A 13,461-nucleotide genomic window follows, 5' to 3' on the forward strand; every position below is an offset into this window, starting at 1 on the left:
CAGAAAAAAGCAGATATGGAAAAATGAATGACTGAATGAAATGTAACATACTACAGATGTCCATGACACTATCCCTGTGGAGATGATAATGAAGATGATAGCTGTATACACTGCAAATTTCAACAGATTTTGCTTCCTGCTTTGCAGCCTAACCCATTAATTATCTTTCAGGTACTACTCAATCATGTCATGCTGATACACACAATCAAAAGCAGTGGTTTCAGACTTCTGTATCAGTGGGTATATAACTAGTTGATAACATCACTTTAACTGTTTCTGTTTGCGTATCTAAGTCCAGAGTTCAGAACAAAATTTTCAGTGTTTAGACAAGCAAAAACAAGTTTACTAAATAATTTGAGAAACGTGAAAAATGATCTTAAAATGCTGCTGATTCTCCTAAGTACAAGTGATGCCAGCACTTTTATAACTATTACACAGCTTAACTTCTCCCAGCCCTGGGCTGTGGCAAGCAGACATCAGAACCAGGACAGACAGTAGCATGCACTTACCACATTCTCCTGTATCTGATTGCTGGAAAGGGATATTCGAAGAGAGGCCTGTCCTACAGGGAAACAAAAAAGAAGTGACTGTTAAGAAACATTTCACAGGACTCAGACTAGTCTCAAACATAGAGGAAGTGCACGATTTTTCAAAAGTAAGAAGGTACTCCCTCATGCAGACTGTTAAAAAAAAAACTGGGAATGGTGTCATAAAAGCCTTGATCAGAACAAAAATGAAACATAAGTAAATTGTGTTTTTCACTGAAAAAAAAATACATATATATATATATATATATATATATATATATGGTTCCCTATGAAACCATCGAAGTTACACTACATCGAGAATGACTACATCGAGACTAGACCATCGAAAGTACATAACAGCGAAAACAGAAATCGTCGACATTTAAAACACCGAACACCATAACACCGACACACGGAACGTAAACAACACACTACACTACATAGAATACACACTAGCCCTGACCCAAACCCTAACCCTAAGGTCCGACACTATCGCACACTTCACCTACCTGCACCCTAGCCCTAACTCACTTACCCACCCCTAGCCCAAGCTCCGACACTATCGCACACTTCACCTACCTGCACCCTAACCCTAACTCACTTACCCACCCCTAGCCCAAGCTCCGACACTAACGCACACTTCACCTACCTGCACCCTAACCCTAACTCACTTACCTGACCACTCCTACCTCCGTCACTGTCGCACACTTACCGGGTCGCGTTAAACATACACCAGTGCTGTGACATTCCATTTCGACGCTTTGGAAGTCGATTTCCGTTTTCGATGGTTTGCAATTTCAATATGGAAGTCCCGATCTTCTCATTTTCGATGTAGTGTAACCCGATGGTTTCATAGGGAACCATATATATATATATATATACACACACACACACACATATATATATATATATATATATATATATACATATATATATATATATATATATATATATATATATATATATATATACACATACACACACATATATATATATATATATATATATACATACATATATATATATATATATATATATATATATATATATATATTTATATTATTTCATGTCTACTGCAGTAGCTTTAAGAATTCTAAAAGCCAAGAAAATGAAAAGCACTTAAGCAAGAATAGGGTTAATGACATTCGGGATCCCAAAAAGGATTAAAACATAGTAAGTAGTCAAAATTAATGGTACTACTGAAATACCTGTTTTCATTTATTGTGTCTTCCAGAGCCCCCAACACAAAATTTTACTGTGTTTTAGTACTTTGGAATGGCTGTCATTTCCAAGGGGCACCATCTTCTAGTCTATGTCTCTGAGGCAGTACAGAAGAGAAGTACTTCACTAGGTAAGTACAGAGCTATTGCTCTTTAGGCAGCCATCCTCAGTACATTCTACAATGAGCACGATACATGTGTATCCAGACTACAAAAAATACACCACCCCATGCTAACATGCTTAACATGGAATGCTGAGCTTACAGCACAGGAATCATTTCTGCATCCGTCACCCCTCCCTCCCACCCTTTCCTTAAGGAAGACCGCAGTCTGCCTGATGTGTACATGTCAATGATCCATCCAGCTTTTCCAGCTGTTCAGGCTGCCAAGTGAACCTGGATCGCTCACTGGTACTCTGGACGAATACACTTACCTGCAAGGAGATTGTATTTATTACTGAATAACTGAAACCAAAATACGAATTTGATACAGTTTCCTTTTTGGAATCCTCAGCTTATCCTGTCTTAATGCTTTGTTTGTACATTTATTTAACTCTGCTCCTTAGAATACCAAAATTTACTACAGAATGAAAGAAAGTCTTGAAAGTTTTGCATTTTTCTGGATTGCAAATCATTACTTATTTATCTATTACTTTCTGCCATTTTGGCTTGCTTTTCAGTTTAAAAGGTTTCATAGAATAGCTCAACAACCTGTCTAATAAATCTAAAAAAAGTCCACGTTACCCACCCACCATCCCCCATCTCTTTTTGCTGGAACTTAGCTGCACTTCTCTAATCTATACAACCTATGTGGTGTATTTGCTTGTAGATGAAGGGATAATATATTTTGGTACATGCATGTTTGATTGGCATATTTTTTGCCTTCCCTTTTGGGGGCACCTGACATCTGGGGCAAGAAAAAATGAAGAAAACGGTGTCGGCTGCATCTTTTATACCCCTGGCGCACTGACGTCAGGGAAGAGGTGACAGCAACCGACACCGAACCTAGACTTTGGAATTCAGGCCGACTGAGGGTAGCCTGCCAGCAGGATAACCCAAGTGTAATGACTGCAACAGTGAAACATGAAGAACATCCACAGTTCTGAACTCCAATATGAGAAGCTTTGGTGATGTATTGTAGTGTACACACACAGTATAACAGTACATGAAATCAGTGTGATTAGACAAATGTAGGCTAGTGACAGGAGTGCAGAGACATGGCATTACATTAGTGCCAGGAAGCAGACAAATTGACAGCAAGTTAGTGACAGTAGTTCAGGTAGATGACAGTAGGTTAATGAGAGGAGCGCAGACATGTCAGTAAGTTAGTGACAGGACTGCATATAAATGCCAGTAGGTTAGTGACTGGAGTGCAGACAAATTATGGTAGGTTAGTGACACAAATGTAGATAGATGAGAGTAGGCTGACTGTTCTAGTTGCCTCTCTTTTGCCCTTTCACAATAAGCATGAGGATTTACATTTTCCTTTTTAGTTAGCTCCACGTCCTTTTTCTGTTCAGTGGAATTATTTCGTGTCAAAGGACAGCTTAACCCACACAAAAGTACAGTTTTGTACCTACCATAAATGTAGATGTTCGAAGATCCACATTGCTGCAGTCCTTACATATGGGGTAGTCCGCTGTCCTCGGTCGGCCCGAATACCAAAGTATTAGGCTGACGTCGGTCATGGGCGCTCAGATCTGACATCAGAGCGTCAGGGTATAAAAGCGCATGACCGACGTCATATCCTCAGTCTTTTCTTGCCCCAGATGTCAGAAGGCCCTAACAAGAAAGGCCACAGCCCAAAAACAGGATACCCCCCAAAAACATGCCCAACAACAACCATCACCCAAACCATATAAACATGCCAAACTACAGAGGGGAAGGAGGGAGGGTAACTTGGACTGCAGCAATGTGGATCTTCGAACATCTACATTTATGGTAGGTACAAAACTGTACTATGTTCTTCATCTCACATTGCTGCAGTCCTTACATATGGGTAGAATCCCAAAGCAGAGGTAAAGGGAGGATGGCAAAATCATAAAGCATTAGGGGCTGCTAAAATGCCCTGTAATATTGCAGTGGCAAATCCAGCCCTAGACTTAGAGTAAAGAGGAAGGTGGTAATGCTTGGAAAAAGTATGTACTGAACTCCAAGTGGCTGCTTCCAAAATATCTTTTGTAGCTACCCCCCTTAGAAAGGCAGTAGAAGTGGCAGTAGCTCTAGTGGAATGAGGCCTGATTCCAGCCGGAACCTCCTTACCATGATGGGAATAACAGAAAGAAATACAAAACCCAATCCATTTAGAAATAGTTTGTTTTGAAACAGGTTTTCCCTGAGAACCCAAAGCAAAAGAAACAAACAACTGCTGAGACTGCCTGAACCCCTTGGTTCTGCTCAAATAATAACGTAACTGCCTGTGAATATCCAAAGTATGCAAAATCTTCTCCCTTTATTTTGGGGTTTGCATAAAAGTAGGCAAATGAATAGTTTGGTTCAAGGCCACACTAGAAACCACTTTAGGCATAAAGGAAGGATTAGTACGCAAAGATACCCTATCCTTATGAAAAATCAGGAAAGGTTCCACTGCCATAAGGGCCTGTAATTCAGAAACCCTTCTTGCAGAGGTAATGGCCAACAAAAAGCAGTCTTCCATGATAAATACTTTAACTCGGCAGTAGCTGCAGGCTCAAAAGGTTGTAGAGTAAGCTTTTCCAACACAAAATTGAGATCCCAAGCAGGAGTAGGAGCTCTACGTGGGGTCTTATGTTCTTTGCCCTCTAAGAAATTGCTTAAACAAAGGCTGGGAAAATAAAGGAGGGTCACAGTCATAGTGAGCAGAAATGGCTGCAGCATGAACCTTTATCGAGGAGAAAGACAAACCCTTGTCCAATAACTCAGTAAGATATTGAAGAGAAACACTTAAATCAGGCTTGGAAACATCAAAGTCCTTCGCTTTGCTCCAAAGAAAAATCTCCTCCATTTATCAGCGTAAACTTTCCTTGTACTAGGCCTTCTGGCCTCCAAAATAACATTCAAAACTTGTTGTGGAAGCTGAGACCCTCCAGGGTCTAAAACAGAATATGCCAGGCTGTGAGATGCAGAGACTGAATCTTGACATTGAGGAAGTGATTGCCCTCCTGAGACAAAAGATGCGGAATCAAAGGCAGAGGCCATGGAGGCTCCCATACTAAACTCCTCAGTAGTGGGTACCAGTGCTGTCGAGGCCAATCCGGCGCTATCAGAATCATGGATGGCTTGTCTATTCTGGCCTTCAGGAGTACCTTGGGAATGAGAGGCAGAGGTGGAAAGGCATAGACATGAAGATTGCTCCAACTGAATGATAGAGCATCCACCTTCCAAGCTGTGGGATGAAACATTTTTGCGCAAAACTTTGGCAACTGGTAATTTAGTGGAGAAGCGAACAGATCTATGTCTGGAGTCCCCCATAACACTGTCAACTTTTGAAACACATGAGGATCCAGTTTCCACTCGTGAGGATCCACAATTTTTCTGCTCAACACATCTGCTAAGGAGTTCTGTGCTCCAGGTAGAAACCTTGCCTGAAGATTGAGGTGTAAACTGAGAGCAGTCTCCCACAAAATCATCGCTTGCCTGCAAAGAGGGTACGGATGGGTTCCCCCTTGCTTGTTGATGTACCACATGACAGTAGTGTTGTCTGTTTGAATCAACACCTGTCCTGGGTGAAGTAAATCCTTGAAAGCCATCAATGCAAATTGGACTGCTAACATCTCCTTCAAGTTGATATGCAAATGTTGAAGTCTGACAGGCCACGTGTCTTGCACCCATTTTCCATTGAGGTGTGCTCCCCAAGCCTTGTCCGAGGCATCTGTCATTAGAATCTGACTCGCCTCTGGTCGGGTCACAGAGAGTCCCTTGTTTAGGTGACATTCCTGAGCCCACCACAAAAATTCTTTCTGAATGCAAGGTATTATCAGAATGACAGTGTCTAGATCTTGGCAGTGTTGTGTCCATACATTTTTGAGATACCATTGAAGCTTCCTCATATGCAGTTTGGCATTGGGAAGCACCAGAATACAAGATGCCATGAACCCCAAGGCTTGAAGGACTGTCCTTGCAGTCAGCCTGGACTGTAGAGACATTTGATGGAAATAAAGAGAAAGGCTTCTTTGTTTGTCCGGGGTCAAAAAGACCATCTGGGAAGCTGTATTCAGTCTCACACCCAGAAAGCACATGTCCTGAGAGGGTACTAGACTGGACTTTGTTTCGTTCACAGAATACCCTAGGCATCTTAACACTACCATCACATACTGTAGATGATGAAGAAGTTCGTCTTTGTGTTGTGCAATAATCAGGCAATCGTCCAAATAAGGATAAATCTGTATTCCTCTTAACCTGATAAAGGCTATCACTGGAGCCAGAACCTTTGTGAACACTCTGGGCGCAGTAGATAAGCCAAAGGGCAATGCAGAGAACTGATAATGTAAATTTCCAGCCCGAAAACGCAGGTACCTCCTGCAACTGGGCCTGATAGGAACATGAAGATAAGCCTCTTTGAGATCCAGAGTTACCATCCAGTGATCTTTTCCCAACAGAGGTAAAAGCTGTTGTGACGTCAGCATTTTGAACTTTGGAATGTCCAGATAAGTGTTGAGGATAGATAAATCCAAAATTGGTCTCCACATGTTCCCTTTCTTTGGTACTAGAAACAGGCGAGAATAAAATCCTAGTCCCACTTCTGACAGAGGAACTGGCTGTATAGCTCCTATTTGAAGAAGTAAAGAAATCTGCTTATGAGCCTCTATCCTTTGCCGAGGAGGAACGTCTGGCATGCCTTTGAAAGGAGGCAATGTATGGAAATAGAACTTGTAGCCTCGATTTATAATGTCCAATACCCATTTGTCCTGGGTGACTAAAAGCCAGTTTTGCTTGAAGAGTGCTAACTTTCCTCCCAAAGGAGCTGCCAGGCAAGAAGAATCTGGCAGCTGAAAATGCAGGTCATTGGGCCTGTTTACGAAAGGACTGGCCCCTGCCCTCACCTGCAGATTGTGCAGGCGAACTCCAAGTTCTAGGCCTGAATGTACTGTGAGCTCTGCCCCTGCCACGTCTAGATCTACCCCTAGACTGAGAATCAGAAGAAGGGTAGGTCCACCCCTTAGTAGGCCAATTTCTACTAAACTTTGGAGGCTGCACCTGCAAAAAATCTTTAACAGTCTGCATAGACTTAGCCTTGTCTTCCATTTTCTTCAAAACCGACTCCACAGGGGGACCAAACAAAACTTCAGACTGTAAAGGGGCGTCCAGAATTCTAGTTTTAACATGCTTGGACAAATTCTGATCCTTAAGCCAGGCGTGCCTACGAAGAACTGAACCAGTGGCAGCCACCCTAGAAGAGGCCTGTACAGCATCAAAACCACACTGCAAAGAATGCTTACCCACCTGTTCAGAGACATGTACTAAATCCTGCAATTCTTTACACTCTATGCCCTCTGCCAAAGCATCCACTTTAGATTTAAGCTGAGAAAGGGGGAAATTCTGATATTTCAACATATGAAACTGGCAATTTAAAGCCCTCATTGCTAAAGTAGAAGAGGTATACACCTTCTTACCCCATCTATCCAAAGCTCTAGCTTCCTTATCTAAAGGAACCGGATTCTTTACAACAGAGGCTCTAACACCCTTAGGCCCCTGACTAATAGTTTCTGGGTCCGCCCTAGGACTCTTATACAGATATTTATGAGCCTCAGGCACCCTGTAATACCTGTCCGGTTTAACTGGCGCAGGAGGCAAAGAATCTGGATTAAGGGAAGCCTCCGAGAAAACATCTTGAACAACATCCAAAACAGGAGGTATAGCCAAGGGTCTATGCTGTGGTAAAAACAAGAATTCCCTAAGCCTCTTCCGTGAGTCAGAGAAATCCTGTCCTTCCCACTTAAAATGCTCCCTCATGGAATGCAGAGTTTCCGAAAATGAAAAATCCTCTGGAGGAGAAGCAGAAGGAGTGGAATCCTCTGCATCAGAATCCGAATAAGGGGGAAAATCTAGAATATCTTCAGCAGAAGACTCTGAGTCATCTGAGGCCTGATCCAAACTTTCCAACTCTGGCTCCACCCTGGGCCTCTTATCAGGAGGGGGCATAGAACCTCTAATTAAAGTAATCAAATCTTCTGCCATTTTAAGCATGTGCTTTTTAGGCACAGACCCTGAAGTACCTGGAGGGACACCAGAGGAAGGCAAAACAGACCTGCCCTTAGAAGAAGCCTTAGAAATAGTAGCAGAAGGCCTAATCACCTTAGGCATAGAAGGGAGAACAGTAACCTGAGAGGCCCCTTCAGCTTGACCTGACTCCTGTGAGGCCACATCCTGCAAAATCAAAGTTTCCCCCTGAGACTCAACAGAAACTTCAGCCGGATCCACCTGCTCCACTGTAGCTTCTGCAGGACCGGCGTCCGAAACGGACGAATCAACCTGTCTAGGTTTCAAGGATTTGTCTTTGCGCTTCTTTGTGGAAGCGGACGTCGGAGGATCCGACGGCATATTATAATTACACCGCTTACCAAAGACTAACCTAGCACAATCTAACCTTCTTTTTATAGTGCACTTATTAAACCTAGCACAAAACTGACACCCGACTACGTCGTGGTCCGGTCCCAAACAAGGAATGCAAAGAGAGTGATAATCCCTATGCGGTATCTGTTTCCCACAAGAAATACAATTATTCACTTTTTCTGACATCCGAATTAACTGAGGCAAGAAAAACAAAATATTCCCCAACGGGTACTTAGCCCAACTTGGTTTCGGTCTGAAACTCAGAATACGAAAATTTCAGAACGCCGAACGGCACTTGCAACGCTGCTTCTGCATCGGACCATGCGGCAAAAAAGACTGAGGATATGACGTCGGTCATGCGCTTTTATACCCTGACGCTCTGATGTCAGATCTGAGCGCCCATGACCGACGTCAGCCTAATACTTTGGTATTCGGGCCGACCGAGGACAGCGGACTACCCCATATGTAAGGACTGCAGCAATGTGAGATGAAGAACATCTGCAGATATTGAATCCTAATGAACAACTTACTAGTCCTCTTACTTAATATACTACCTGCATCCTCTAGTTTCTCCTTAAAAGTCCCCTTCTGCTTCTCCCACAACAAATAGATTTGCCATACTCTTCCTGAATACTTTCTTTGGAAGAGTGGATCTCAGTGACCATTGTCACTGACAACTTGGAAAAGTCTCTGTGGCATGTTTTCTTACAAGGAATGGCTTCAGATGTCAGGTCGGTACTAATGCAACAAAGACTCGCAGAAACCAGTACTACTCTTTCTCCTTTTTTTAATTTCTCCATATTTTTTGGGTTTCCTAATACCATGATGGGAATGGACTCCATTCCTAAGTCAATGTACGTTTAAAGTTCATGAAATTAGTTTTGTTTTAATCTTTGATGTCAGCCAGAAGTGCTCTTGGCAGCACCTGCAATGTGCCCAGTAATGACTCCTTCTGCAATTTGTATCGAGTTACATGTATTGGTAACATATCTAACTATGACTGTAGATTATTTTTCATAAAACCCATTGTTCCTACCACTATTAGAACTGTCTGGGTATCTTATTTCCACATTGCTCTCATTTCTGCCTGCAAATCCTGATATTTTATGACTTTTTGCTTCTCTATACACAAGACACTGTAGTCACTGGGTGTGGTGATTTCAATGATCAATGCTACTTTTGTCTTCTTTTCTTGGACTACTATATCCAGTTTTCCAGCATCTATCTTTTGGTAATGGATGATCCCATGTGATGTAAAATTTTCAACGATGCTTTGTGGCCGTTTCCAGTGTTTTTCAGCCACTTCAATACCACAATGTTTGCACAACACCCAGTGCAACAGGCTTGCCACATTATTAAGCCTTTCAGTGTACAGTCCTTCTGCTATTAGTATGTTGCAACCAGCAACGAGGTGCGCAACTGTTTCCAATTCTGTTTTACAAAACCAACATTTGTCTGTTTCTCTCACATGTTCAATGGACTTTGTAAACCAATGTGTACATAGCCCACTATCTTGTGCCGCCAATATTAACCTTTCATCTCTTCATTTGAATTCACCTCTCCTTAACTATTCCTGCATTCGTTCCTGATCAACATGAGGTTCTTCCAGAAGTTTTCTATACTTGCAACTATATTTATACATTTTCCACATTTCTTGCCTTCTCATCTGGTCCTTCACCTTATATTCTTTCTTTTATTTTCTTTTTGGCACATTCAGTTTCTGCCAAATTTTTATCTACTTGTGGTTTGATTTCCATTCCTGCTTGACACTGATATGCTTCTGCTAGCTTAAGCAGAGAAGTCATTTTAGATTTATTCTCCTCATGTTTCAAAATATTTACTGCATTTCGGTCTTGTGAGATCAGCAGATATGTGTGGAGTCCCACAATTGCAGATCTATACATGTAATTAATTTCAAGGAGGCTCATCCCTCTTTCAGAACAGGGAATATATAACCTTGGCAAACAGTGATTTTTTATAAATCATTTGGTGAGCAAGAAGCATCTTTCCTGTTTTCTTATCTAACCTATCCAACACATTTTGGGGCCAGTCAATCACTCCAAAACTGTAAGTTAGGACAGGAACAGCAAATTGGTTTATAGCTTGGATTTTGTTCCTAGATGTCAGTGCTGTTTTCAGGATTAATTTAAGTCTTCTAAAGTATTCCTTACTAAGTTTTATTTGCATTTGTTCATGTTTTATAGTTGATCCTTCATCAATTCCCAAATATGTATACACTCCCTCTTGCTCAAGTTCTTTTATATCCCATTCTTGTCCCATTTTGATGTTTTCTTGGTGCTGCAGTTTTCCTGCTTTAAAGGTTGCTTTTGCGTATTTATTAACTCATTTCCTCCAGTACAGCCCTTTGGAGTGTGTACCTTTAACTCCTAGTGGGTGTGGCTTCAGGCATTAAAAATGACGTTATTACCTTAGAGTTCTAGCAGTCATTGACAGAGGTCATATAGCAGTACAGTTGTGTTTGCCATCATGTATGCTTCAAGATAAAATATTCTGATAACTTGTATGTAGCATGGTTTTGGAATTATTAATGCAAATATGAACAGGCAATATTTGACGTCTAGAGGCGCAGTAGACGGTAACTGCAGAAATGCCTGGAGACGTCACTCGGCTGTAAGGAGTTAAGACAAACGACATTCTTATATCTGAAAAAGTTTTGATAACTTGCATTTGTGCTTTCAGTTCCTCATCTGATGAGCTATACAGTTTTAAATCATCGACAAAGAGAAGATGAGAAATCTTTACACTTTTGTTGTTTTCTAGCAGCCAAATTATAGCCATGGCCTAAGCGGTTAAGTAGACAGCTTAAAAGGTTAAGGGCAAGGTAGAATAGCGACAATGACAGAGAGTCACTCTGGAATATCCCCCTTTGAATTTTTATTCCTGGAATAATTATTTCCCTCTATTATGGCTAAACTGCAAAGTGGTCTGCCACTGTTTCATGGTCACTGTAATGTAGTTGGTCTGTGTAGGGTGCATCTTATAGATTTTTAAGCACTCTTTTACCCATAAATCTGGGATACTATCAAACATTTTTTGTAGTCAATCCATGCCATACTCAGATTCTTCCCCTTTTTACAGTTCTCCACTATGACTTTATTTAACAACAAATGATCCTTTGTTCCATATGACTTTTTTATTGCCCTATTGTTCTACTGTCATAATTGAGTTTTTTTTTTTTTTTTTGTAAATGACTATAAACTCTGTTGGCATCAATTTCAGTGTATAGTTTATACGGTGTCAGAAAGCATGTTACTGGTCTATCATTTTTAGGGTAGCTTGCAGGTTCACTCAAGCAGGAGCATTGTTTTTCCTTTTGTTAGCAGGTTGGTGTCTGTTCGGGGTGCACATAGAAATAGTTCTTATTCATGGCTAAATCTTCATGCAAAGATGTTAATACTTTTAATCAGAAGTTAGGTACTGCATCTGGGCCTGGGGTTTTAAAAATTAGTGGCTTTTCTTACCTTTGTTTCAATCTCTCTGGCTGTTGCACTTCCTCCCACATTTCATATCTTGTAGCTTTAAACTTCTGATTCTTTCTTTTACTACTTCTATCCATTTAGCATCTTTGTTATGTTCCACAGCATCTTCATAGATATTTATCCAAAATGTATCTATTTCTTCTTTTTTTTGGTGATCTTTCAATTCCTTTTACCTAAGTTTTTCTGCCTGTGCTGAGATTTGTTAATTTATTTGCGACAGTGCATGACGGATCCCGATCTGTTCTAATACCGTGCGTTGCTTTTATCACTTCTTTCTAAGTATTTTATTGATCTGTTCCCTCTTCTAACAGTGACATTTCTTGTCTTAGTTGCTTTATAGTTTTCTCTATTCAATACTTCCATGACGGTATTCGATTTCTCCCCTTCCTCTCCCTTACTACCCTGTGTTCTTGTGTTAGAACTCATCAGTTATTAATTTAGCTGCACAGTAATATATCTTGTTTAGTTCTGTCATATCGTATGGATCTCTATGGACAGTTCTAATTACTGTGTTCATTTGTTTTATCAAACTTCTGACTTTTTGGGTTTTATTGACCTTCTGCAGTCTATTTCTTTCATTGCTCTTATGTCTATCTCTATTAAGTCAAACAACTCTTCTCTTAGCTCGTTTTCGTCTAAACTGAGGGCACATTTTTTGATTTCCATTTTCTGCGGGCATTCTACAGAAAATTCTAGTCCATCTTCCTGTAGCACATTCTCTTCAATTTCATCCAGTGCCATCCATTGGTCTGTCATATGGGAACTCACTGGCCTAACACTCCTTAACATTAACTGTGGCAGAGTTTCCACAGTTTCCTGATCTTTCCATTGCTGTCCAGCTTCAAGTGAACATTTATACTGGTTTCCTGTGGAAAGCTCCAAAATATCTTCATATGACACCTATGCTTCCCGTTCCACTTAATTTGCAGGTCCATTCCTCTATTCCTGTTGTGGTGCTTTCTGAATTAGATTTTCTACATTGAATCCTTCAGTTTGGAGGTACTCCATAACCTCAGTTTCTTTTTCTTTAACATCTCCATTACTAATTTCCTTTTTCTACTTTTCCTCTGTCTTCTTATTTTTTACATTGTAAAGTTTTCCATGTCTGGATTCCTTTGCCTGTATTTCTCTTCATGTATCTTTGGTGCTGCTCTTTTGTATTGCTTAGTTTTGCTTTCTCCTTTGCATAAATATTACAGCATATTAAATCTCTTTCCCATGTCCATATGTTTTCTTCAGATGTCTCTTGATCTACCTGTTTCTCCTTAGTTTGGGGACATGTCCCATTATGTTGCTATGTAACCTGTGTTAGACCTTCTACATCAAATCCCTCGCTTTGTAGGCACTCCATAACTTCAACTTTTTAAACTCTAATTTACTAATCTTCTTTTCTACATTCTGTCTTAGTGATATATTTTTTATTGTGAAATTTTCCATGTCTGGATGCCTTAGCTTGTTTTTCTCTTCAAATTTCTTTGGGGCTGCCCTCTTTATGTTGATTAATTTGAGTTTCGCCTTTACATAAATATTGCACCATATCAAATTTCTCTTCCTTTCCCATGTCCATATTTCTTTTTTTATACTTTTCAAAAATATCTAGGTTTTGTTGTTTATATTTTTGTACTTCCTCAGATGCATCTTTTTCTAAACACATCAAAGTTTCTTGGTCTATATACTGTTTTTA

General features: G+C 40.5%; 1 protein-coding gene across 1 annotated transcript in view; it reads right to left on the reverse strand.

Moving 5' to 3' along the window:
- PRKD2 (protein kinase D2) overlaps window positions 1–13,461 on the reverse strand; it is a 3,293,129-nt gene that overhangs the window by 1,170,554 nt on the left and 2,109,114 nt on the right. The window contains exon 11 of the mRNA XM_044081637.1: window positions 510–562. Within this exon, the coding sequence (XP_043937572.1) occupies window positions 510–562 (53 nt within the window). The remainder of the gene's footprint in view (window positions 1–509; window positions 563–13,461) is intronic.

This window comes from Protopterus annectens, chromosome 1.part0 (assembly GCF_019279795.1).
Source record: "Protopterus annectens isolate FY-2018-M chromosome 1.part0, PAN1.0, whole genome shotgun sequence".
Classification (NCBI taxonomy): domain Eukaryota; kingdom Metazoa; phylum Chordata; order Ceratodontiformes; family Protopteridae; genus Protopterus; species Protopterus annectens.